The 27,873-nt window shown below is 40.2% G+C and overlaps 1 protein-coding gene across 2 annotated transcripts; it reads right to left on the bottom strand.

Moving 5' to 3' along the window:
• Positions 1-4: 4 nt before the first annotated feature.
• Positions 5-27,286, bottom strand: Ccdc198 (coiled-coil domain containing 198). Of its 2 annotated transcripts, XM_076848362.1 has the most exons (9): positions 27,064-27,286; positions 24,666-24,748; positions 11,504-11,590; positions 10,197-10,298; positions 8,774-8,933; positions 6,406-6,454; positions 6,313-6,352; positions 2,393-2,407; positions 5-259 (listed from the first exon to the last, which is right to left on the bottom strand). In XM_076848362.1, exons 1-9 carry the CDS (start codon positions 27,284-27,286, stop codon positions 5-7), a joined length of 1,014 nt encoding a protein of 337 aa, XP_076704477.1. The 2 variants fall into 2 exon arrangements, with proteins under 2 accessions (XP_076704477.1, XP_076704478.1); XM_076848363.1 differs by lacking the exons at positions 2,393-2,407; positions 6,313-6,352; positions 6,406-6,454 and having other exon boundaries at positions 5-240.
• Positions 27,287-27,873: the final 587 nt, after the last annotated feature.

The following is a 27,873-nucleotide window of genomic DNA, read 5'->3' as shown; positions in this document are numbered from 1 at the left end:
ACTCTTATTCTCCATCAAAAAACTCATCGAAAAGTGGGATTCTCTCTGTCCTGGTCCTCACCAGTGCTCGTGGCTTCTTATCATCATTTCCCTGCTCATCTGAGTCTGAGCTGGAAATGTCCCAGAGCACCTGTCCCCGGGCCTCTTGTTCACGGAACCATGCTTCCATTTTCCCAATTTTTCTGTGACAATATTCATTCCTTGCTTGATAGTCCAGAAATTCTGCAGCCTGTGAGTTTCCTACAAAAGATGAAAAGCTCTTTTAATTTATGTTTTTCCCAAACACTGTCTTTTTTGTTTGTTTGTTTTTCAAGTGCCTAGGTTTTTGTGAACACAGAATAATCTGCTTGGTATTTTGTTTGGTGTGTGTTGGTATGTGTATGTGTGTTAGTATGAGATCTCTCTCTCTCTCTCTCTTTCTCTCTCTCTCTCTCTCTCTCTCTCTTGCATACACACACAATTCCATGTGGTGTCTCTGTAAGCATTAATAAAATATTAGTCATTATTTTAAAAAGTTTGAAATCTCCTGAAAGTCACAAGAACAGTATGATACCTATGTACTCCAACCCTTTAACAACACTTTGTCACATATTGCTTTCATCTGAACCATGTAAGAATTACTTAGAGAGTCACTTTCCCCCTAAATACATCACTACAAATCTCTTAAGAGTAAGCACATTTTCCTTACATAATTATAATACAATTATTATACTTAGGAAACTTAATATCGATCTAATACTATTCTAATATATAATCCATATTCAAATATCCATGGTTGGTCCAATAGTGCTATTTATAGCAATTTTTTGTTTTATGTTTTATTTTTATTTTTTTGAATCCAGGGGTGCTTAATCACTGAGCCACATTCCCCAGCCCTTTTTAATATTTTATTTAGAAACAGGGTCTTGCTAAGTTGCTTAGGACCTCATTAGGTTGCTGAGGCTGGCTTTGAACTTGCTATCCTCCTGCCTTATCCTCCCAAGTTCTTGGGATTATAGGCATGTGCCACTGTGCCTGGATCATGTTTTAATTTTTAGGCCCAGGATATAGTCTAGAATCATGCATTCTATTTTATTTTCTTCTCTTTTCATCTCTAATTAGAGAATCCTGGGGCTGGGAGTGTATCTCAGAGGTAGTGGTAGAGCAGTGGCCTAGTACATGTGAGACCCCAGCACCACAAGAAAACAAAACAAAACAAAAAAAACCCTAGCCTATCCACATAAGGTCCTCTCACCTCTCACTTCCTTTCTCCTTCATCCTCCTTCTCTCCTGCTTCTTCTGTCTTCATTGTTTGCAATGCTGACATTTTCTTTTCTTTTTCTTTTTTATTGCAGTATTGGAGATTAAACCCAAGGGAAGATACTGACATTTTAAAGAGTACAGGTCAATTATTTTGCATAATGACCAATCTTAGGCTTTTCTGATTGTTTCCTTGTGGTTAAATTCAACATATTGGACAAGGATATTGAACATCTACTGTGTGTTAGGCACATGAGGCTTTTAACTTCCACATCAACTCTGACTTCGTATCAGAATCACCTGTGCAGGCTGTAATGCCAAATGCCCGGACCACACTGCAGATCTATGGAACTGGAGAGCTCAATAAGTCAGACTTTATCCTTTTCTTTTCTTTCTTTCTTACTTATTTTTTGTGTGGGGTTTGATTATGTGCTCATATGTATTTACTTTAGCTTTTTAATTTAAGCAGTACCCAGCCTTCTTTTTAGAATGCACAGAGCAACATGGACTTTGCTCAAGTAAGTCTGGCTTTCCAAAAAACAAAATCTTCCCAACTACTTCTGAGCTAGGAAAATAATCCTAGGTCAAAGTCCAAAGTCTTCACCAGTCTGGATGGAGCAGACTGAGTCATATGAATGATAATCATTTATTAAATCTTTTGGCATATTTTATTTAAATCCTTGATATCTGAAGTTGTTTACTATTATATAAGAAAATTAAGTGTTTCTTTTTTCCTCTATGCAGCGTATATATATATATATATATATATATATATATATATATATATATATATATATATATATATTTTTTTTTTTTTTTTTGTATCCAGGATTGAACTCAGGGGCTCTTGGCCACTGAGCCACATCCCCAGCCATATTTTGTATTTTATTTATTTATTTATTTATTTTTTTTAAAGAGAGAGTGAGAGAGGAGAGAGAGAGAGAGAGAGAGAGAAAGAGAGAGAGAGAATTTTTAATATTTATTTTTTAGTTATCGGCGGATACAACATCTTTGTTTGTATGTGGTGCTGAGGATCGAACCCGGGCCGCACGCATGCCAGGCGAGCGCGCTACCACTTGAGCCACATCCCCAGCCCCCCATATTTTGTATTTTATTTAGAGACAGGGTCTCACTGAGTTGCTTAGTGCCTCGCCATTGCTGAGGCTGGCTTTGAACTCACGATCCTCCTGTCTCAGCCTCGCGAGCCGCTGAGATTACAGGCATGTGCGGTGCCTGACATCTATGCATCATATTCTTAAAAACTACTTTATTGAGGTATGATAACATACAAAAACCAGTATGTACATATTTAATGTTTACAGTCTGGTGAGTTGAAAATCAAGTATTGCAATGTAAGGATTCATGCCTGTGACATACCAGTTTTCTTTCTGCCTCAGCAAAGGGCTGATTTTTTTTCCTTTGGAGGAATACCATCATCATTGTTATTTTTTGCTTATTTACATAGCCATGATAGATAGCTAGTTAATTTATTTCTGCAGCCTTGACCTCTCCTCTAAGCTACAAGCCTTTTTTGTGTGTGGTAAAACTGGACACCTACACTTTGATGTCTATTTGGCAATGTCACTACCTTATCTTTCTCTCACAAACCTGCTCAGGTCTTGGCTACCCTAATCCCACAAACGGCACCACTTTTGCCCCATTACTCATTCAGTTATTCAAGAGGAACCCAGGAATCTACCTGGCCTTCTTACTTTCTCCATTTACCTATGTCCAAAACATCACCAGGTTCTGCAAAATTCTCTCATCTGAACCCTCTCCACCCTCATCTTCGCTGTACTCCCCCCATCCACACACTGTTTTTCACCTGTGCTACTGCTGTGTTCTTATAACCACATGCACAATTGCATTTCCTTTTGCATTTCTCCACAGTGTAGACAGAGTGATATTTAAAAATTTAAAACTGACCATGCCACTCCCATCAATGGCTTTTTCTTGATCTTAAGATAAACTTCAGAATTCTTATTTGACATTACCTGCAATACCCGAGTTGATCTGGCCCTGTTGATGCCTCAGAACCATTTCTAGTCACTCTTTGAACCTCTCTTCTCTGACAAGTGTCTAGAACCCACTGTGCTTCTTCCCACCACAGGGCTTTTGCACATGCTGGTAGTAATTACAGTTTGAATGTTCCAGCATTCCTGGTTCTCATTCTCATGGCATTTCAGCCCTTTCTTTCAGTTACTTCATGTCTCAGCTAAATGTTACTTCTTTACGGAAATCTGACCTTGCAGGTTATTTTAACTTCCAGTTATACTCTCTCTGAACATCTCCCTATTCATTGAATGAAAGCTCCAGAAGCCAAGATCCACATTACCTAGCTCACTATCATAGACTAAACCCACCACACATGCCTGGCACCTGTTATATAATCAGTAAGTACTCATTGAGTGAGTGAATGAATAAGTGAATGAATCAATGAATGATCAGACAATTTTAGGAGGTGAGAAGTAGTGGTAATTAGGACTTGGGAAAGACTTCATTCGTTGGGATTTGGGGTGTCAGTCATCTCTGCTCTGCAAATGAGCCAAGAACTATTCGAGGCATCATCTAAGTAGACTAGGAACATGAGTTTTCTAAAACATCTAAGTAGAGCCAGGAGCTTTGAAACAGGAAGAAAATGTTTGTTAGTAGAGTGATCTAATGTAATATTAATGATAGCTTCAGTCCTACAGCCCTGTTGATGCTATGATAATTCAGATCTAAAGTTACTGCATGAGGCAGAATTCACACAGTTTTATCCTTGAAAATCAATCACTGGTCACAGTATTATATACATGGTTCTGTGTACATAGCATTAAAGTTGAGACCTTCTGAGCTAGATGTTTTATTACTTCTTACATTTCTATAAGATTTTTGGTTCTCTGTGGTTTATAGACTTAAAAAGAGTAAAAAACAAAAACAAAACCATAACTTTAAAGAACTTAAATGGGTTTTGAGTGAGCAGAGTAAAGGGCAGGTGTATCCTACTCTAAAATTAACTGGAGAAACCACATAGGCCAAGGGGGAAAACCTGTGGAGTGACTTGGGGAGTGATTTAGGGTGTACAAGGATCACGGAACATGGCCAATGTTGGTGGTTGTGTGCTTTATAATATGTGTTTTAGAAAAGTGTACCACTACTATGTCAGACCCACAATTTTACAAAGTTATATTTAAAAAGCAAAACAAGACAATAGTACAGGTAGCCAGATAAGAACAGAATTGTGCAGTAATTTTCAAATGATGGATTTAGGGTGACATTTCTGTGAAGCATATGGTTGTTTTGCTCCATGATATCAATTCCATCCTCTCTGTTTTGTCCTTTCCCCTATATGTTTAAAAAGTATTTTACATTTTATTTTATTTTATTGAACACATAAGGTTCATTTTTACATAAACCCTATGGCAAACAATATTTATTCCCATTTTGCTGATGTCGAAACTTAGGTTCACAGAGGTTATGGAAGTGTAATTCAGCTATATTCTGTATGTAGAATAAAACCATGTAGAAAAATATACAGTTACTATTTATTGAGAGGCTAGTATGTGCCAGGCCCTGTTGTAGGAACAAGAAAACGTGCTGCTCTCTTGGAGCTTATGTTTAGTGAGTGCTCTGTTGGGACTCAGTGAAGGACTTTGACCCTGCATCCAGCACCTTCCCTCCACTGTATTCAAACCATGGCTTCTGGAAAGGGGAGACACCTCAAAAGCACATCAAAACTCATACAGCCCAAAGAGCAATGCTCACTTCAAGTAGGTTGTATATAATCATACAAGTCATATGCTCTATACATGCAATTTATCAGGGAAATATATATAAAGTATATGCAAAGAGCAGGTGATTTTTAAAGAGGCAGCAGAAAAGATTGATTTTTTTTTTTCTCACAAGAGGCCAAAACTCTCAGCCCACCTTCCAAAGGGAGAACAAGAAAGGGTGAATATGTCATTGACTAAAAGGGCACTGTTACAGAGGAACCTTAATGGCCAAATGCTGACAAGCAGGATGCTCAAGTACATGTAGGACCTTGGCAATGCCCCACTTGTGGGAGACAGCAAAGCTAAGTACTTTTAGAAGGCAGGGAAAGAAAGCAAAGGTGCTCCCTGGAAATAAAGAGGACTCATTGCTAGACCATCTGCCAAGTGCAGTGGGGTGTGTAGGCTCTGGAGTCAGGTGCTCTGAGCGTGGATCCCTTGCGCAGTTTCACGACTTGCAAGGTCAAGGCTATGATCTTGACCATGGACTTGACCTCTCTGGATCTAGTCTCCTCAACTGTAAAAGAAAGGTGGTAGTAACTCTCACCTCACAGACCTAATATGTGGGGGATTCAATAATGCATTTAAAAATGTTAGAAACTACTTTTAAACTACTGTCTCTGCCCATTATTATCCCAATATTCTATACTTTAACATGTACAGTGTAGAGTGAGACTTATAGCATAGAACAGAAGGGTCAACTGGCATGCACTGTAATCTCTCCATCAATGAATAAATGCTCAGTGATATTTGCTTTACTTCCCTTTCCAACAACTCCAGCAATAGGTTAAGTGTGTTGATGCAGACCATGAGATTCTAATTACTTGTGATTTCATTCTAATGAGAATTAGAGTTTCATGCTAGCAAAATCTACATTTTTCTAGGTTCATTTTGTCATGTGTACCCTCACATACAGGTGCACACACAGGCAAAGGAAACACACACACACACACACACACATTATAAAGAAAAGATTGTCATAAAATTTAAGTGTTGAGGGAGTTTTTAAGGGACTTTGAAAAGGTAGAATTCTCTGGACCCCTATCTAGAGATTCATTCAGTAGGATGAAGGTGGGACTCAGAGCATTTGAAAGCTCCCCAGGAGTTCATGACCAGGCTGTGCTTCACCTCCCTGCCTGGTGAGTGGCTTGGCTTCTGCCCGTGTCACTTTTTCTGTCCCACCCTGGGAGAGCTGAGGGGCAGGAGACCAAGCAGGTCAATTCAGGTCATTTTAGAAGCCCCAGAGTGCAGCCTTCTTCTGAGAGGGAGGGTTGAGGAGTCTCAGCTGGTAGGTCTGCAGGACTTCCTGAGGTGTCTGCACAGAGCTCTGAGTCCTTGGGGTCCTGATGAGCCTGTGTGAGCTGACAGGTGAAAAAGCCCGGACTTTGAATCCTGGCTGTCACGTGGAGTGCACAGTAGTAAGTCCTGCATTCTAAGTTGTGTGAGAATTAAAGAGACAATATCTGTTAAGGGAGGAGCACAGACTGGTTTATCATGCACACTCAACAAACCTCAACTTCAACAAAATGGAACCACTTTAAAAAGCCCAGGACAGCAGAGGAAAACCCCCTTTTCTGTGTGCCACAGTCTCTCCTGGGCCCATCCAGGTCTTGGGGTGTATTCCAAAGCCTTTTCCAATGTTGGTTTCCTTTTAGGTCTTAAGTGATGAGTTGTTGGAGTGTCTAATTTTCACTGAGGCTCTCTTCTTGGTTGTTGTGCCCAATTTTTTTTTTTAAAGGGCGGGAGAAATATTGGAGGAAATGTGATAATTTAAGAGTTGATAGACCTTGCCAGCTTCAGTGAGCCAATCCATTGGTCAATGTCTGTTTTTTTTTTTTTTTTTTAAAGAGAGAGGGAGAGAGAGGGAGAGAGAGAGAGAATTTTAATATTTATTTTTTAGTATTTGGTGGACACAACATCTTTGTTGGTATGTGGTGCTGAGGATCGAACCCGGGCTGCACACATGCCAGGCGAGCGCGCTACCGCTTGAGCCACATCCCCAGCCCTTGTGCCCAATTTTTTGAATTGTAAAGGTTGTTTATCTCTGTGCTACAAAGTATATTTCATTCTGAGATTTGGGAGCACAGGTTAAATGGATGCCCCAAGTGGATTTTCAATTATTCATCCTTTTCTTATTTAATTAACTTATTGATGAAGCATCTTGTTCCTCTGAGCTGGGGCCATGTCTCTTTGAGCAGGTGATTTTGCATCTTAGAAGTTCTAGGTCTCCAGAGACACGGTCAATGTTTCTGCAGCTCTCTCCATGGCCAGTCCCACTGATGTGGGGTTTGGCCCACAGGTCAGCACTGTTGTGGAAACAAAAAATGTCCACTTTCAACTTCAGGTTTACCTTGGGGAATATGGACAGGGAAAACCAAATGGGGCTCTAATTGGTGGGGCTGCATAGCGTCGAGGTTGGGGACAGATATGTCTCTTAAGAAAGTTATGAATAATCTGAGTTCACAGAGTAATTTGGGTTGGTTGGACAGGAGATTGGCAGGAGATGATGCTAGGAAGGAGGGCAGTAGCTAGAAAGGCCTAGAACCGCGTGTTGAGAACTTTAGTTTTGTCTTGAACACTCACAGAACAATTTTTTTTTTTTAAGCAGGAGAATGACATGATCAGATTTGCATTTTATGATTGCATGTAGTACTTCTAAAACTTCAGTGTGTATGAGAATCACCTGGGGATCTTGAGAGTGGATCCTGATTCAGTGGGTGGGTGGGGGCTCTGGAATTCTACATTTCTAGACCACTCACAGGCAGTGCCTATGCTGCTGGACCTGAGGTCCTACTTTGATCACTGAGCAGAGTAAAGAAATACTTCAAGTTCAGTGTTTCTCGATCTTTAGGGGCATCAGGATCACCTGTAAGATGGTCAAACCCAGACTTCGGGCCTCACTCCTGCAGTTTCCGATTCAGCCCTCTTTCTGGGGCCTGAGCAAGTTCTCAGGTGATGCTGCTGGCCTGAGGACCACACTGAGAACCACTGGAGTGGAGGGTTGCTGGAGGGTGGGTAAGACCTAAGGGGGAGACCTGGTCAGGTGCTATAGCAGTGGCCCTGGTGTGACAGATTGAGGGCCTGACCTAAGGTGACACCATTGAGAACAAAAGAGAGGACAGATTTCAGCACGAGGTGACCTCAGCAGGACTTTGTGACTGTCCAGCTGCAAGGAGAAGGAGAAGAAAGTCTGGAGAGGGCTCCAGGGCTCTGGCCGGAGACAGACTGGGCATGGAGGCCTCATCTAGGTCTTGGTTCTGCAAGAAGAGCCAGCTTGGGGAAGGCAATGATGATGGATACATTTGAGGCCTTCTGCGTGTGTGCTCAGGAGAGTTGATCTGCAGAAGAAAGTGTGCAGCCAGGGACAGGGGTTCTGCATATGATGTCAAACCAGCTAATGCAAGTTTGCTATGTGGCTGCGGGCTGTTTAATATTTCCTTGTGCTTCATTCTAACCATAATTTAAGGCTTTTTTGTTTTGTTTTGTTTTACCTCTTCTCTTCCTAGGGATGGGGTGAGGATTCTAATAAGGTATATAAATCATGTTACACCCATAAAAAAGAAAGAAACATCTTATTAGAGAGCTTAAGCTTCTGTCTTTTCCCCCCAGCTACCCAAAATTATATAACAATATGCCCACTGCATCTGAGAAGTAAAACATCAGCAAGAAACCAAGGATGTTTGCTGTTTTCCCACTCTCCTTCCCACCCCCACACTGGGAGTATATTTGATGAAGTTTTAAAAATACTTGAGATATTTTACTAAAAATGCCACATGACTCACCTGGGCCTCTGTTCATGGTTTCATCAGGTAACGTGGTTAGAAGATCATCATCTTCATTCCCTGGGATGCTTTGAAGAATTTTCTTGACTTTATGGTCCCTCAGGTTTTGCTTAGTAATTCTTTCTTCCCTATGAAGACTCTTCTTCAACTCCATTTGGACCTGAAAATCAGCAATAAATGGTCAATGTTCTCTTCAAGCTATCCTTGCAGGAATAGATCAGCAGATTAGCCACTGTGCAAGTTGTAGATTGTCCACAGACATCTTGTGGTCCCTTAACCACAATAAAATTTTCTTTTTCTGTTAGAAGGTGTGGTGACATCTTTTTAAATTCTCAGGCTTGTTAGGAGAAAGGGGAATGTGCCCACAGTCTAAAAGTATCGCTCAATTAAGGCGAGGATGATTGCAGAAGCCTTTCTCTGTGGAATTGTAGTCAGTTACTACAGGCTCATTCTGCAGAGGCAGGAATTTAGAATATGACAGTTATGGGACATTACTGGTAAAAAGGTTTATTATCTGTTATGGCTTGAATGTGTCTCCTAATAAATGAATTTACTCCCCAAATTCATATATTGATGGTATTTGGAGGGCAACCTTATTGAGGCTGTGATCCCAGGATCCTAGGGGTGGGTTTGTTTCCAAGTTTAGTGCCTTAGCTCTCTTTCATTCCTGTCTTCTCACTCTCACACTCTGTCACCGTGTGATGCTCTCAGCTATGTTATGACAGCATCAAGGTCCCTACGAGATGCTAGCACTTTGATCTTAGACTTCCCAGTCTCCAGAATTGTGAAGCTAAGTTTCTTGTCTTTATTAATTCCTAGTCTGTGATATTCTGTTACAGCAGCAGAAAATGGACTAAGTCAAGGTGTTTCTTATAGGAGAATTGTACAGCATGATTTAGAGAAAGAGGCCTAGGTGTAGGAATAAAGACCAACTCTTTCTCAGCCCCACTCCTTTTTTTAAAATTTATTTTTAGTTTTAGGTGGACACAATATTTTTATTATTATTATTATTATTATTTTTTACGTGGTGCTGAGAATCGAACCCAGTGCCTCACGCATGCTAGGCAAGCGCACTACCACTTGAGCCACATCCCCAGCCCCCGCTCCTTTTACTAAACAAAGAAAAACGATCTACTCCATTTTCCTGCTGGAGCCAGAATGTCAGAGAAGTGACCTATTTTAAAAAAGGGAGATTTGAGGCATAGATATATTTTCAAGGGGACTGAAAACAGAGAACAGAGTCAGTAGGGTTGTTAGCAGAAGGGATCTTCCTGTCTTCCCAGGTTCAGTAGTTGAATCTTTAGCTCCAATGACTTTTAAGATAATAAGTCAGGACTAGACATGTGCACTTACTATATTCATGTGCCAGGGCAGTGATTAGGTGGTATACATTTGGTAAATATGACATTCTTCTTATATTTACCTCTTGTCTTTTACGGTTCATTTCCAGCATTTGCATTTTATGTAAATATTGTCTTTTCCCAGAAGTATATGTTGGAGTTTGCATTTTCTTTTCCAGTTTTTGCTATGAAAGATGACACAGTCATTAGTACAGGGTAATTTGTTACTGACTGCAATCTACAACCTTAAATTCTTCTTGGAACAGAGTGAGATCTTAAGCCATTATAATCCATAGAGATTTCTTGTGATGATAAATGGGGACTACTGTGTGTCCCTGACAAGTCCTTTGTATCACTATCAGTGAGTGAAGTGGCACTTTGCAGTATATATGAGGTAGTTTTAAAGATTCCCGTAGAGTTTTGCAGACCTCGAATGCAAAAGCTTTGACAATTTCATTTTGAAAATCTCACTTTGACAATACATAATTTCCCCTGCTTGTTACTATCCCTCTAGAAATGTGTTCTGATTAAATGACACCTTCCTTTCTCTCCTTGCCTCTTCTACCACTGACTGATGGGCTGGTTGTAGAAGAGTCACTGACTGGTTAAATGGAATCTATTTCCCTATGGTGTATTCCCATTGGCCAGGATAAGCCCTGGGGAGTTCTGCCATTTAGGGGGGACACTCAGGGAGGGGCCCATCTCTGCAGGTGTTGTCTACTGTAAATGGCCTTGAGGATCTGACAGTACCTGGACACCAAGTCGTCATACCAAGTCACACCAAGTCATCATACCAAGAGGCATAGCAGCCCCTGATGGCTCTGGGATGACTTAGTGGAACCTATAAAAAATTAGCCCCACCTCACAGCTTTTGTTTCTGTGTGTGTGTGAGGAGTCCTATTCAGGAGAGCATTGTCAGAGTATGGAGGGAGAAGGTGCTACAGAAAACTTCCCCCAGGATCCCCAGGATTCTGGTGAGTTAGGGACAGAAAAGTCAGGAACAACCTGTGGTTAAGATTTCTCCTGCAAACTGAGAATGAAGAGAATGGTTTAAACTGAGGAGAGAATGAAAGGAAAGGGTCATAATAGATTTTTCACAGATCTGAAAACTTCCAGAGTCACTAGATTCCATGTAAAATTTCTCTTTCTCATTGACATGTTTTCCCCACAAAGGGCTCAGTGCTCATCCAACAGGAAAGAGCAGCTGCCGGCTGGAGGCCTGCACAGGTGAGAATGGCTAGCTCTGAAAGGTTCTCACTGCAAAGGATTTATCTGTTTGATCTGGCTTTGAACTCTTGAGTGCAGACAGGACATGAGAAAGACCGCTTGCCCTGTTCCCATGCAGCCTGTCCCCTGCTAACCACCCCCTCAGGTGACTCCCATAGCTCACCTTTGCTTTGTGCCTTGTCCAGGTTTCTTGCTGGCTCAGGAGTCTTTCGGAGGTAATTACTTGTGGCAGGTCAATGGGTTCAAGCTTCTAGAAGTCCAACATTAGAGTATTCAGCATTCCTCATGCCATGAGATGATGAAACACAAAAGCCAGTCATTAAACTATCTGAACACTTTGCAGCAGCACTTATTCCTGCATAGGGAAGGCGATCCCAATGGCATGACAGTTGTTATCTGTGCCCAAGGCTTTTTGACCTATCTGGGTTCTTTATTTCTATTGCACCGTTGCTGGTGACTTACCAATTGAAATATTGGTCAGAGAGTTAAGAGACTAAATTGTTTTCTGTCTGCACTGCATGTTCAAAGTATCAAATAGCAAGTTCGTAGAATATTAGAGGTCAAAGAGGTACCTGGAGGTTACTTTATTTTACTCATCTCTTGACCACCCAGCTGACCTATTCGACTCCTTAGGGAAGGGTCCTGTTTTTAAGATCTCCAGAGAAGCTCACTCAGACTCCTGCAGTGACAATCACAGGTGATTAGGAGAAACATTTAAAGTGGAAGGGCCATGTGTTAACAAACCTTAGTGATGTCTTTTTCTAGCAGAGTCTAGGCTTCATGGAGGACATCATATTTGAGTTTTGAGGGGTCACTAAGACTGGGTGGTAACTCATGTACTTGGGTCTGCCTATGGCCTTTTAAAAATCTCAGATGTCCTTATGTTCCACAAGCTGAATAGCAAGACACTGAGAAGGGACTGAGCAGACTTGGGAGATGAAGCTGGTCTCTTCACAATGTGATGTGCAATGAGGGGCCTGGAGAGTTTATTTTTCACCCAGTGAGCATTTGCTGAATGACTGCTGCTTGTCAGGCATGGGGATGCAATGGCCAACGAAAGTGGACATGTCCCTCGTGGAGCTTATAATCTATGGGATCAGGTTGACTTTTGCTTACCCAATTATTTTACTGATAATTACAAATTGTGATCAGGGCTTTGAATAAAAAAGTATTTGACAACATATAACTGGAGGACCTAACCTTGAAAGTGAATGGGGCATGTTATGGTTGAATTGTGCCCTCTCCCATTTACATGTTGAAATCCCAACGCTTCGTACCTCAGAATCTGATCTTATTGGGAAATAGGGTCAATGCAGAGGCAATTAGTTGAGATAGAATATACTAACGTAGGATGGGCCTCTAACCTAATATGTTGGTTTTCTTATAAAATGGAGAAATGTGGACACAGACACATTCATAAGTAGGACACCAGGTGAAGATAAAGGCAAAGACCAGGAGTGTCAAAGATCACCAGCCAATCATCAGAAGCTAGGGAAGAGGCATGGAACAAATTCTCCCTTGCAGCCTTCAGAAGGAACCAACCGTATAGATATCTTGATTTCAGACTCCTTTCCCCCAGCACTGAGTTATACTAAGTTTATGTTGCTGTAGTCACACAGCTCATTGTGTTTCACTATAAAAACCTTATAAGGCCAGCTGGGGGGGAAGGCTAACGAGGCAGTCCAAGACAGTTTCTTGAGGAGGTAATTTTCTAGCAGAATTTGGAAGATTGGGAGTTTTTAGGGGACTAAGGTGTTCTGGGCAGAGTTAACAGCCTGTGCTCTAGCCCCAAGGCAGGGTGAGAACATGATCTGTTTAAGGAACTGAAAGAGCTCAGTCGACTGCAGTTCCAAGTGAGGGAAAGAGAAGATCAAAATGGGGCTGGAGAGCTCAGGCAGGGCCAGCAGGTCATTCTAATGCTGGCCCATCGTAAGGGAAATGGGAAGCCACTGGCAGTATGAAGCAAGGTAGTGACAATGATCACCTTTGCTTTAAAAAAATGTGATCATTCTGGGTGCAGTGTGGAAATGAGATTAGAGAAGAGTAACTATGAAGTGGGGAGAGAATTGAGGAGGACAAAGAATGATGAACTGAGGTTTCAAAGAGGATGGACTGAAGATGACAGAGGAACATTGATGGCTCTGTGAATATATAGACCTGACTAGAGAAGAAGAGCCGAGGCTCCCAATGACACCCAGAACAAAGGATGGATGGTGTTATTTACTGAGATGGGGACCCTAGAGGAAGACCTGGTTTGGGTGGGATTTAGAAGAAAGATAAAAATTTGGTTTGCAGCAGGTTGAGTTGGAGATATCTTTGAGAAATGTGAATTTAGGTGTTAAGTAGTAATTAGTTAGGCAAGGAGCTCAGAGGAGAGGTCTGTGTTGACTGTACATTTGGAAATCATCCCTGGGGAGAGCATGACTGAACCCAAGGTCAAAGGCAAGGTCAAGGCTGAGAAGAGCAGTGCCAAGGACAGCAAATTTGAGCTCCAATATTGAGAAACTGGTGGAGGGGGATGAGCTGGCTAAGGAGACTGAGAAATGATGATTCAAGTAGTAGGAGGAAAACCCTGAGAACATGAAGCTGCAGGCCGCAGTGTGAGCACCACTCACACACTAACCAACACCAAAGACAAATGATCATTTATTTAAAAATTGTTTCATTTTGGTGTGACTTGTTGCATTGTCAAAAAGTTGACCTGGAAGCCAGCGTGGCTTTTAAGGTGACTGTGGAGAGCAGTGGTCTAAATCATGGCCCATCTGACTCTCATGGCTGTGTTTTCACTGGGAGCTGCTTGTTCGAAGGTGCAGGTCAGAATGCCCCAGTTGCTATGGTAACGCTGGCCAAGGGTGGCTACGGGCAAAGGCACATGGCTCCATCAGTCGAGGCCTTGAGTTCAGCACCTTCTCCCAGGGAGAATGAATTCTGAGCAAAACAAGATGACCCTAATGTCTCTCCAGTCCTGTGTCCTTAAGCTTGCCTGCTTCACTGACTTTCCCACAAATAACCTTTTGATGGTGAAATCTGTACAACAAACTTGCTGAGCTAGTTCTGGAGTCAATCAAGCCTCACCAGAGCTTAGTATCCCACCTGGCCCCAGCTTATTCTCCCTATGTGTGTCTGTTTGTCTTTTCTTTATCCCCCATCACCCACAGTCCAGTACCTTCTTAATTAATGCCTGCACCTGAGAGAGATGAGAGAGTTGAGACAGGTGACTAGGGTAAAAAGAGACAACAGAACCATGAAAATAGATGCCGAGTATCCACTTTTCTGTGGACTCATTTCCTGGCTTCTGGTCCTAAGCTTGACTTGTTTTGGGGATAGCAGCCTTTCTACTGGAGCAGTCCAAATTTGACCTAGCAAGGAAGAAAAAAAAAAGTCAAAGGATATGGAGACAGGGAAGGGACTTAAGGGCAAGGAGCTCCTCTTTATGTTTCAGGCATTTTGCATTTGTGGTAGGAACTACTTTTCTGTTCCATTTTCATATCCAATGAGGAAGTGGTCTTTTAAACATAATTTAGCAAAAATGTAATGAAAAATAATCAATAGTAGTAAAAGAAGTTCGTTTCCCTGGCTCTCAACTTTGTAGGACATGAAAATGTCAAGCAAATGAATCTTGCTAGCACCGGATGCAGCAGAGGATTGAGTCAGAATGCTGAAAGAAGGGAAGACAAGATAGGGAAAGGGAACCCAAGACAGAGGGGACCCTCAAGACACCTGTGGCAGGATGGGTCAGCAACAACAGGAGGGAACTCTTGGAGATCAGAAGAACATAGAATTTTTTGTGCCATACTCGGCACTGGGACAGGGTTCAGAATTTGAGTCTCTCCAATGAAGCCTGTAGGATTTTGCAGCCACTGCACACTACATTTAGGTAGAAATATGTCACCTCACTCAATCCTCAGGTGCATCCTCTGCATAATTATGAGGATTCCCATTTCAGAGAGGTTAATGACTTGTCCAAGTTTGCATAGAAAAGAAAGTGGCACTGCCAGGATTCAAGCTCAGGTGTGTCCAGTTCCAAACACCAGGTCCTTTCCTACTTGTTCCCCAAATGATTTATCATCAGAATCTCCTGGAACTAAAAATGAAATTCCTGGGCAACTCACTGGAGATTGAGATTCAGTAGATCTGAGTATGTCCTGCCTGTGAAGTGAGATGCCTCAATTCATCATCTCCAGGAACTCTGATGATTTCTTTCCAGATTGGGTCCATTTGCCTCCACGTCGCCTCAAGTAAGTAAAGAAACTACATCAAAATACGCTGTAGAGGGCTGGGGATATGGCTCAAGCGGTAGCGCGCTTGCCTGGCATGTATGTGGCCCGGGTTCGATCCTCAGCACCACATACAAACAAAGATGTTGTGTCCGCTGAAAACTAAAAAATAAATATTAAAATTCTCTCTCTCTTTCTCTCTCTCTCTCTCTCTTTAAAAAAAAAAGAAAGAAGGCTAATATCTCTGTATTTCTGTTAATATTAAAAAAAATACGCTGTAGAGGATTTGTTTGCAAAGTATTACTGAAAACTTGAGTCTGAAGAAGTCAGGCTATTTTATTCATTTTAAATCATCTATCCACAAATTCAAAGGGCCAGGTTTTTGCTTTTATAAGGATATGGTTAATAACAGATCCTTTTATTCTGTTTCAACGTAAAATCGCCTTCCTTCCTTCATTTCTCCTTCCTCCCTCCTTCCCTCCCTCCTTCTCTTTCTTTCTTTTTGTACCAGGGATTGAATCCAGAGGGGTGTTAAGCTGAGCGACATCCCCAACCCTTTCATTATTTATTTTGAGACATGGTTTCACTAAGTTGCTTAGGGGCCACCCTAAGTTGCTGGGACTGGTCTTGAACTTGCGTTCCTCCTGCCTCAGCCTCCTGAGCCACTGGGATTACAGAGGTGAGACACTGAGCCTGGCAAATTCATAGTTCTGATAAGGGCTAAGTGGTAGGTAAGCTCAGGAACTCTTCCAGGCAATTACTTTTTTTCCTGGCCTTTGGAAAAAACCCAAAGAACCACACGATTCCTTCGGAAAGCCACTAGATGGCGGCAACTGACATCACAAATGGGATCCCACCTTGAAGTCATTTGCTCTTGGCCTCCTAAATGTTACAGAAAATATTGCTTGGAAAATTGGTTTCATCTAAATAGTCAAACAGCATTGCCTTAGAATTCTGGGCCCTTGTATGCGCGTTCCTTTTCCCTGCCTGTGAAGTGAGATACTTCAATTCATCATCTTCAAAGAGAACCCAATGGAAGGAATTACTAGAAAATGGGTAAAATGACAATTCTTAAAAATCATTGTATAATATCAAGATATGTATTATTTGTCTAAAGGCTTCTGAATTATTTGGCTTCTCAAACAAAACAAATGGCCAGCATAGTTGAAATGTCTGCTAGGAGATTCAAGAATCAAGATTAAATCAACCATAGGCCCCAAATCACTGAAGCTGGTGATAAACATTAACCTTTTCCAACAAGAAGAGGAACATGGACTAGAGCAACTTAACGAAAATGTAAAATCTATCTGGCACCATAACTTAAGAATGTGTTTTTCAAGGTTCTGGGAAGCAGAGAAAGGTACCCAGGACACCTCCGAAGTGAGAAATCATAAGGCCAAAAAAGAATTTCTGATCAAGGCATTGCATTGAGCTCCTAGTTCAGTAACATTTGCTCCACATAGCTAGCAATGAAAAAATAAAATGCAAAATAAAAAAAGATATGGCCTGGCTTTAATTAAGACAAATATCTCCTTAGACCAGAAAAAAGAACAGGAATACAAACATTTAGGGGAAGCTGATTTATAAGGCACTTAGTGGTCTTGATGGCTATTATTTCTATTGGTTAAGGAGGATCTAAAAATGGTCCATTTAAATGGGAAATCAGAATCAGACTCACAGATTGAAATTAGGGACTGATTTATTTTCCACCAGCCTACTTTATAAAAGAATTACAGGGATGGGGGTGTAGCTTAGTGGTAGAGTATATGCTTAGCACGTGTGCGGTCCTGGGTAATATTCCCAGCACTGAGAAAAATAAAATGAAATAGCAGAATCTAAAGGATTTAGATTTGTTTTATAAGATTTGTTTTATAAGCATTATCAAAGTCAAATATAGAGAAGATAAGACTTTTTGTAATTTTAAACTTTTTTTGTTGGTGTAGATGGACAGAATGGCTTTATTTTATTTGTTTATTTTTATGTGGTGTTAAGGATTGAACCCAGTGCCTCACACATTCTAGGCAAGCACTCTGCCACTGAGCTACAGCAAATTTAAAAGTTTAGGTAAATGGAAAATTTCTTGTAATCATATAGATTAGCAAAAAGAATAAGATACCCAAATCAACTAAGAACCAGCAAAGAAATTCTTAGTAAAAAATTTCTCACTCCCCTTAAAAGCCCAAGAGGCTAAAAATTGTTTTAAAGGCCCATTTTACCAAACATTAGGGAGAGATAACACCTGTGTTATAAAAAATGCATCAGAGAGTAGAAAAGAGGGACAGGTAATTGACTCATTTCACAAGACTAATTTAATCTCGACAGCAAAACTGGAAAAAACATACAAATATTATATACGTCACTTATTAAAATACATACACACAGCTGTAGAAAACCCAATTCAGTGGTATATTTATATACGTATCTCATGACCAAGCAGGACTTAGGCCAGGAATGCAAGTCTAGTTCAACATCATAAAATTCTTAATCTATTCACTGGTTAAAAAGGAAACCCATATGATTATTTTAATATATATAGGGAAAAATAAACAAATTTAACACAGCCCTAAGGAAAACTCTTAGCACTGACGAATAAAGGGAAAGATGATAATTAAAATAAATGGCATTGTGCCATTTCTCTTTCATTTGTTTTTCTGGATCCACTCGCCACACTTCTCTGCTCTGGTCTCTGTGAGGACTGAGCAGTTTCCCTGCTTATGACTTCACATCCAGCACAGCCACTGGGGGACCTGGCGGGAGACCAGAGTGGGGAAGACAAGAAAGCGAGGTGCTTGTTCCTCTGTCTCCCGTCCTGCAAAGCCATACTGGGGTGACTCTGTCTCTCAAAGAAAGGTCCCTGTTACTCTCAAAGCAGCTCCCTCTTCCCCAATTTCTCTTTCCAGGCTCCAGAAATCTCTCTCTTTCTCAGTCTGTGGTTACCCTCAGAGGCCACTTGTGGCTATTGAAATATCTTTTGTGGTTTTCTTGACCCAAATCTCTATACATAGATAGTTATAAGGAAAATATTCCTGGATTATTGTGATTTGATTGTGACATTTGTTTCCTTTTGGGAATCTGACTGGTACCAGTACCTATCAAAATCCCATTGTAAATATTGTACAGGTTGAGTGTCCTTTATCTGAAATACTTGGAATTAGGACTGCCTCAGATTTCAGATTTTTTTCCCCCCAGATTTTGGAATATTTTCATGTACATAATGAGGCATCTTGGGGAAGGGATCTAAGCCTAAACACAAAATGTTTATTTTATGCTTCCTCTACACATAGCCTGAAGGTAATTTCATGTCATATTTTCAGTGCACCTGCATTTGGCTGCAACCCATCACGTGAGGTCAGGTGCAGAATGTTCCTCTTGTGGCGTCATGTTGATGCTCAGAAAGCTTTGGGTTTTGGAACATTTTGGACTTCAGATTTTCAGGTGAGGGATGTTCAACCTGTACTTAGTTTTAGAACTAGTCCCATTAATGTTATAGATAAGACAAGGATACCCATTATCACTGCCTGTATTCAACATTGCAAAGAAATTCTAGCTGATGCAGAAGTCAAGAAAACAAGTACAAAGAATAAGAACTGGGAAGAAAGAGGAAAAAAATTATAGATGATATTGCCTGTATAGAAATCTAGAAGAGGGCTGGGGATGTGGCTCAAGCAGTAGCGAGCTCGCCTGGCATGCGTGCGGCCCGGGTTTGAGCCTCAGCACCACATACAAACAAAGATGTTGTGTCCGCCAAATACTAAAAAATAAATATTAAAATTCTCAATTCTCAAAAAAAAAAAAAAGAAATCTAGAAGAATCTACAGACCATGAGAATTATCAAGGTATGTGAATAAAGTTGTGAAACACAAATTACAAAAATTTATAGCTTTCTTGTTCACTAATAATAATCATTTAGAAAATTCAATGGAAAAAAAAAGACCTCATTCACAATAGGTAGGGGAAAAGTCCTATAACATATCTGATAGTTATATGTGGCAACTCAGCTAGGCTATGGTCTCTAGTTATGCACACACTAATCTAGGTGTTATTGTGAAATATTTTGAGGATATGATTGAGGTCCATAATCAGTTGAATTTAATGAAGATTATTTTGGATAATCAATATGGACTGAGTGAGATCTTAAGCCATCACAATCCATAGAGATTTCTTGTGATGATAAATGGGGACTACTGTGTGTCCCTGACAAGTCCTTTGTATCACTATCAGTGAGTGAAGTGGCACTTTGCAGTATATATGAGGTAGTTTTAAAGGTTCCTGTAGAGTTTTGCAGACCTCGAATGCAAAAGCTTTGACAATTTCATTTTGGAAATCTCACTTTGACAATACATAATTTCCCCTGCTTGTTACTATCCCTCTAGAAATGTGTTCTGATTAAATGACACCTTCCTTTCTCTCCTTGCCTCTTCTACCACTGACTGATGGGCTGGTTGTAGAAGAGCCACTGACTGGTTAAATGGAATCTATTTCCCTATGGTGTATTCCCATTGGCCAGGATAAGCCCTGGGGAGTTTTGCCATTTAGGGGGGACACTCAGGGAGGGGCCCATCTCTGTTGTCTACTGTAAATGGCCTTGAGGATCTGACAGTACCTGGACACCAAGTCGTCATACCAAGTCACACCAAGTCATCATACCAAGAGGCATAGCAGCCCCTGGCTGGCTCTGGGATGACTTAGTGGAACCTATAAAAAATTAGCCCCACCTCACAGCTTTTGTTTCTGTGTGTGTGTGAGGAGTCCTATTCAGGAGAGCATTGTCAGAGTATGGAGGGAGAAGGTGCTACAGAAAACCTCCTCCAGAATCCCATTCTGGTGAGATAGGGACAGAAAAGTCAGGAACAACCTGTGGTTAAGATTTCTCCTGTAAACTGAGAATGAAGAGAATGGTTTAAACTGAGGAGAGAATGAAAGGAAAAGGTCATAATAGATTTTTCACAGATCTGAAAACTTCCAGAGTCACTAGATTCCATGTAAAATTTCTCTTTCTCATTGACATGGTTCTGTTTTTCCCACAAAGGGCTCAGCGCTCATCCCAACAGGAAAGAGCAGCTGCCGGCTGGAGGCCTGCACACGTGAGAATGGATAGCTCTGAAAGGTTCTCACTGCAGTCCTCACTGAGCCAATTGAGAAGTTTTAAGAATAAAACTAAAGCTACCTTGGAGAAGAAATTTTGCCAGTGGACAGCAGCTTCAGCTTCTGCCTGAGAGTTCCAGCCTGCCCTTCTTGCCCTGTAGTTATTGGATTTGCCTTGCCAGACTCCACAATCACATAATCCAATTCCTTGCTGTAAGTCTATTAATAGATAACTTCTTCTGCTGGTTCTGCTTCTCTGGTTGAACCCTAACTGATACAAGTGCCTAGAAACAAACTTTAAAAATTGCACAAGACCCCCATGGAGAAATCATGAAACGCTATTGAAAGATCCAAAAGGAAATCTGAGTAAATGAAGGTCTATGTCATGTTCACGGTTCTAAGGCCAAAAACAACGTTGAAACCATCCAAGGCAGAACCATCCTCCTCATTTCTCACTAGCAGATTTACACTCATCATTCTTTCTTCTCCAATTCAATCATTCAATAACCAAAACATACTTACTGACCATGTGTTATGTGCCAGGCACCATTCTAGATATTTAGATACATTAGTAACAACAGAGAAATAAAATCCCTGGCTCTGTGAAGGTTGTTATTCTAGCATGAGAGAGATAAGGGAGCAGTGAAGAAAATACAAGATGAACACAATAGGTAAGTAATGTGTTTGATGTATTAGATGGAAATAGGCATGCTGGGGAAAATGGAGACAGTGAAGGACGGAGCGAATCAGGAGGATTGGAGGAGGGTTGCTATTGTCAGTAAATTGGTCAGGAGGGTAGGCCTTCTGAAGATGGTGACATTTGAACAAATCCTTGGAGGTGAGGGAATTATCCAAGCAAATCATCGGGGGATGTAGTACATGTGGGGGCAACTTTCCAACTTAGGCTGGATTTTAGACGTTTGCAGGAGAAGCTAATCAGACCAGAGGGGGTGCTGCCGATCAACTCTTCTCCATGGGGCAGGCACATTTGATTCACTGTCCTGGCAGAGGCTCTCAGAGCTCAGTTCCAAGTTGAGGAACTTAGTTCATGACCTGCTCTATGCTTGAGGAGTAGATGTTCAGGAAATGGAGAGTGCCAAATACACAGCTCAAATTATTTAGGATGCAATTATATTTGGTTTAATAATTAAAAATGCTTTCAGAATTTTTTGGGGGGCAGAGATTAGGCTACTAATTAGCATGTCATGGGAACCTAGCATTTATTATTCTCTCAAAAACCCATTTGTGGTGGAAAATGTGCTGAGCCTCATTTGTGAAGATAATTATAGCTGATATCTTTGGGAGTGTCTGCCAAGTTCCTAGTGATTTCCCTCTTTCTGGGAGCTGATTCCAGAATCTAGAGGGTGACTCTTCCACCCACATTTCTACTGCATGAACATGTCCTCTGCTTATAACTCACTGGATCAGAGCTCGAATCATGAGCAAAGCTTAGCCAGTCATATCTTGTCTCCCAGGAATTTGGAATCAGAGCCAAGAGGCTCAGGTCAATCTATCCATTTGACTGGAACTATAAGATGCAATCCCAGGGTGCCCATATTTCATCAAGTGCACCTGAGGAGCAGAGAAGGATGATCTGCAGAGACATTAAGCACACAGACAGAAGAGAGCTTGGGGGAGAAACTTGGAGAGTTCTGCCTTTCCGACAGGTGTCTCCCTGCTCTGAGGTTCAATAAAACATTCCTCTACCTTTATAATTAACCATATTGGTTGCTCTGGGTAGGCAGCTGGAATTCTAATACAGGGATGCTCCAGGTCTGTAGTAGCAGGGAGTGCATTTTGAGTGTTTTTCCCCCAGCCGACATGATGTTCATTCATTCACCAACTGACTTTTCTGTGGCACACAATGTTAGTGGCTGAAGATATATGACTAAATGAGACATAGCCTTTGTACTCACATAATCTATCCATTCTTCCTTTCTTCCTTCCTTTCTCTTCCTTCTTTTTTTCTTTCTTTGGTGCCAGGGATTAAATCCAGGGGCACTTAATGACTAAGTACATGCCCAGTTTTTAAATTTTTTTTTATTTTGAGACAGGATCTTACTAAATTGCTTAAGGCCTTGCTAAGTTGCTGAAGCTGGCTGTTATGGTTTGGATGTGAGGTATCTCCCAAAGCTCAGGTGTGAGACAATGCAAGAGGGTTTACAGGAGAAATAATCGGGTTATGAGAGTTTTAAACCAATCAGTAAATCAATTCCCTGATGGAATTAACTGAGTGGTAACTGAAGGCAGATGGGGTGTGGCTGGAGAAGTTGGGTCATTGGGGGCGTGGCTTTGTGGCATATGTTTTATATACGGTAAGTGGAGACACCTCTCTGCTTTCTCACATCATGTGAGCCGCTTGCCTCCACCTCACTCTTCCACCATGATGTTCAGTCTCACTTGAATCCTGAGAAATAGAGTCGCTGTCTATGGACTGAGATCTCTGAAATTGTGAGCCCTCAAATAAACTTCTCCTCCTCTACAACTGTTCTGGTCAGGTCTTTCAATCACAGCAGCAAAAAAGCTGACTAAAACACTGGCTTTGAACTTGCAGTCCTTTTGCCTCAGCCAGCCTCCCAAGGTGCTAGGATGACAAGTATCTAAGACTGAGCCCATATATTTTTCTTGACTTTAATTTTAAGATGGTTGGTTAGTGTGTGGGGTGTAGTATTAGATGCTGAAATATTAAAGTCCTCTTTTGAGCTTGTTGGACTATTGGGAGAACCCAAACCTGACCTTGTCTTCTATAGGTTTGATAGATAATAAAAATACTTTGTGGACTAAACAGTGCTACACAGATGTTTTTCACTGGCTATATTTTCTTCTGTTTGAGTTAGTCAGCTTCACAGAGACATATTAAACACACGCCATTGAAAGGAAACTTTGGTTTAGGAATAAAACATGTCTTAAAATTATTCAGTTTATCCACAGATGTGCTCAAAAACTTTAAAATTATATATTAATTCATTACATTTATATTTTATTTTTCTTGAGCTAAACAATATTTTTGAGGTTTTTAATATTTTGGAATATTTTCTAATAATTTTGGAAAAGATGCTCTTTTTGAATGAAAGCCTATAATCATTTCAAATGATAATTTTGAGCTTCTGAAGAAGACAAATAAAAACCAACTGAAACAGAAATAATTCTCAAAAATAAGCTTCAATACCCCTGGGGATAGCCCAGGCATCTGGGTGAATTATGTAGGAGGTGGGATTTGGCTATAATCCCGTTTCTCAAATGTCAATGGTAGATCCTGCTCATGAGAGAGCCCCAAACCCTCCTTTTAGCTGTTGCTCATTTTCAAGGACCCACTCAGATCTCTTTCCCTTTCTAGGATGATACTTTTTGGACTTTGTCGCTCTTAGAATTTGCATCCCTCTAAAGGGAATCTATTAAACATTTATTATGGTGAATGCAAAGCTTTTGCTTTGTTGAGGTTTAATGTTCCTAATATCAACAACTAATTTACTTTCTGGGAAAATAAAATTAAAGATAGAAGTTGTAGAGATAATTTGGACTGATGATTAGGAGTACGGACTTTGATACCTGGCTGGTATTCAGTCTCTGTGTGTCCTTGGGAAAGTTACTTAGCTCTCTGACCACATGTATAAAATAAGGGTAAGACTTCCTTTCTAATAGGGGGCTTAGTGGGTTAAATGAATGCCATAGATTAAGTTGTCTAGTATAGTATCAGACTTGTAGAAGGTGGTAATTGAATAGTAGTGGTAGCCATTGTTTTTATTATTTATTATAATTTCCCAGAGACACCCAATGAGTCAGTGCTAGATTCAGATCCTGAAGTCCCTCTACCCATGTACTTGTTAGTATACTTGCTCCTTTTGGAAATGAAACCATTACAAAGGAAATTCTAAGCAGATTGGTCTTTGCAATTGGCAAAATTATCTTTAAAAATATTCTTATTAATGTTAGTTAATATCCTTCTTTTATGATGATAGTTAAAAAGAGATGTTACTATTAAACCCAAGAAATTCTTTAGGAAGCATCTTAAATTCATCTTACTTCTGGTCTTCGAGGTGGATGCCTTTTAATAATACTTGTTTCTCCCTGTTCCAGTGGGATGTCAAAATACATGGCCCTGGGTGCTTGAAGAATTGGGGGAGAAATGAGAATAAGCCATTAAAACAATTTACCATTAAATTAGAAAGATGATCCTTAGTTTTTAGACTTGTTAACATAATTTTGTACCTTTTCAGTTATATACGTTTAACCCATAGGTTGAATGTGGAGATGAAACACATGGAACAGGGTCCCTACTTGAATGTGAATGATAAAATTTTAGTCTAATTTCTGATTTCATCATTTCCTTCTCTGATAGATATTTAGAGGAAGATCTGCAAAATTAACAATGCATGGACTACAAATGCAACTGAAACACAGAATTTGGCCTATGTAATAGAAAGTCATAGAAACTTACTTATTTGTTTTAGTTCCATGAATCTCCTCCCCAAAATATAAGATATCAGAAAAAAATATATTTAACAAATGAAAAAAATCTATCTTATCTATCTTTTGGAAATCGAAATAGGTAATAGGTGATTAGATGCAGAGAAAGGTGACTCAGAATTAGAATACGAGCTTCCAATAAGAGTATGCAATGCTTAGCCTTGTATGATCACAACTAAATAGTTTCTCTCAAACCAGGGAAATTCCAGGTTGCTACTGTAATACAACATATTGACATTCTTTCCTGAGAAAACAAACCAGGGCTACAGAGTTAAGCCTCTGCTAGGAAACAGGGAGTTTCAATAGGTCTATTGTGAATTTTATAATCCTGGGCTCTTGTACTGTTGTCAAGACCAAAGAGCACAAGTGAAATCCTTGTCCTTTCCCTTGGCAATATGGATGCATATGATTTCTAGATTGTTAAATAGACCATCCTATACTCTCACTTCACATTTGAAATGGAAAATTCCAGGAGCATTATGCATCTCCATCCTTAAGACTTTTAATGGCCACTTTAATGACTTTGCTCTAACTTTTAGTAGTTTGAAAACTATGTATTTTCTTTCAATGATGATACCACATCGAGAGTACAGAAACAACAACAAAACATTGGATTTAAAAGTGTAAATATTTTTGGCAAAAATTTTTTAGAAGTTTGACTACTTCTTATTTTTATACTGTGATTTGAAAGATACAACCCCATTATTTAGTTAGATTTTTCCCAATATGGCATGTTGTTTTCACCCCTGATTATAGGTGAAGAAAATTGATGAAGTGACTCGTTCAAGATGGTCTGGTTTGGTATTTGGTGGAACTGGGATTAGCCTGTAGCATGCTCACTAATGCCTTGTTATTTATATTCAATGAGATTTTGTCTTCTCAAAAATAAAAATTTCCAGTTGGAACTCTAAAGTACTAAAATCAGCTTTCACTATCCAGTTAACAAAAATCTTAAAACTCTGGATAAAAAGTTTGGATAAAAAAAAAAAAAAAGAATCTTTCAGTGCAACTAAGGGGAAAATTCCCATTCAGATATTAAAGAAGTTGGAGAACAAATAAAATAGGCTGTATAGAACTACTTAACATTGTCTATTCTACAGAAGACACTCATGCAAATCATTGTGGGCAAGTTCTGCTAGGTTCCAAAAGAGAATGCAGGCATTCTGATCAAGACTTCCAGTAAGGGGAGCTTACTTGTGTTACTGATCCAGGATGAGAAGAAAAGAGAAAATTCCATACATATATACTTGCATATACTTTACAAACATATTTCTCTTCCCAAGTTAGAATATCTGTTTCATTATCTCGACGATCATCACAACATATTTTACATGTCTTATAAAATATCACAGAATAATTTATAGCCACTTCAGGCTGAGAGCTTCCAATCAAATGGAAAAAATTATTTCCCCTGAAGATGACCATGAAGAGAAGGGGTGACTCATCCACTTATCTGTTCTACAATAAATCAATTTTGTTTGGGGTGTTTTCAAAAGTCACATTAGAGAAGATTCACACCTAAAGTGCTGCTTTCAAAACCACAAAGCCTGATGCATTAAACTGTATTGGAGATGATGATTTAAATTTAGAATCTAACTGAAATACATGATTGTTATCATTCATTACATCAGTGCCTTTATAATTTTAATGATCTGGCAAAGCTTAGTACAAACATGGAAAGCACTATAAACTAAGCTGAAACAAAATGATTTTCCTTCTCATTTGGAATGTTAAAAATGCCTTAGTACACAATTTACACTCCCATTCTAAGGTGCCAGAATACCTTTGATTGACAGACATTCAATTCCCACTTCAACTGACAAATGTTCAATCCCCACATATTTCCTTACATCTCAATAAATTAGAGACTTGCTGAGATCATGGAGATGGGTCAATCTATCAACAGATCTATTAGGTCCCTATACATAAATCCCATGCTGAGTTTTGCATTTACCTGTAGAATATCTTCCATACCAGGTTTCTCGCAGAGGTGGCAGCTGACCATTCAGAATTTCATTCCGGTCCTGTAGTCTTGTCAACGAAGATGAGCTCTTTTCTTCCAGGTTCTGATTAAATGCAAAATCCATAGGGCCAGCTGAAGGAGTGTCTGCTCCTTTGTTTTCCAGAGGGGCTACTTTGGTGACCCGAGAGTGAGCCTTAGAGTGACTCCGGCCCATTTCCCATGAAAGATATTCAAAGGAAAACCATGCTGGAGGTAGTTTGGGGGTCTTTAACGTAGTTTGTTTTAATTAAGATATTTCAGAATCCCAGCAGCTTAGGAGATCCTAAGCCACTTGGTGAGTCTCTGTTTCTAAGTAAAATTCAAAAAAAAGGACTGGGGATATGGCTCAGTGGTTAAGTGACCCCTGGGTTCAATCCCTAGTACCAAAAAAAAAAAAAAAAAAAGGTATTTTGGAAGCTGACCCCAGCTTTAGAAAGTAGTGGTTTCCCTCACAACATCTCTCTCTCTTGCTCTGTTCCACCACATACTAACCCCCTGGCCACTTCCCAGAAGGTTGGTTTCCATGGAGACTTCCTTTCACCTCCTGCATTGCCATTCCAGAGCCAAAGAATCCAGTTAAACATTGACTTGGTTATGCTACTCTCTGAAAAACACAGCTGTAGGAATAGAAACCACTATTGATCATTAAACAAATGTCTAACACCAGGAAGGACATTAACAGAGACGGGGAGCAGAGATTTAGAGAAGTCTTAAACTTGACTCTTTCATTGCAGGTACCCTTGTAGGGGATGGTCATCAAGA

The sequence above is a fragment of the Callospermophilus lateralis genome, chromosome 3, assembly GCF_048772815.1.
Source record: "Callospermophilus lateralis isolate mCalLat2 chromosome 3, mCalLat2.hap1, whole genome shotgun sequence".
In the NCBI taxonomy this organism is placed as follows: Eukaryota; Metazoa; Chordata; class Mammalia; order Rodentia; family Sciuridae; genus Callospermophilus; species Callospermophilus lateralis.
This window is presented reverse-complemented; position numbering and strand designations above follow the sequence as displayed.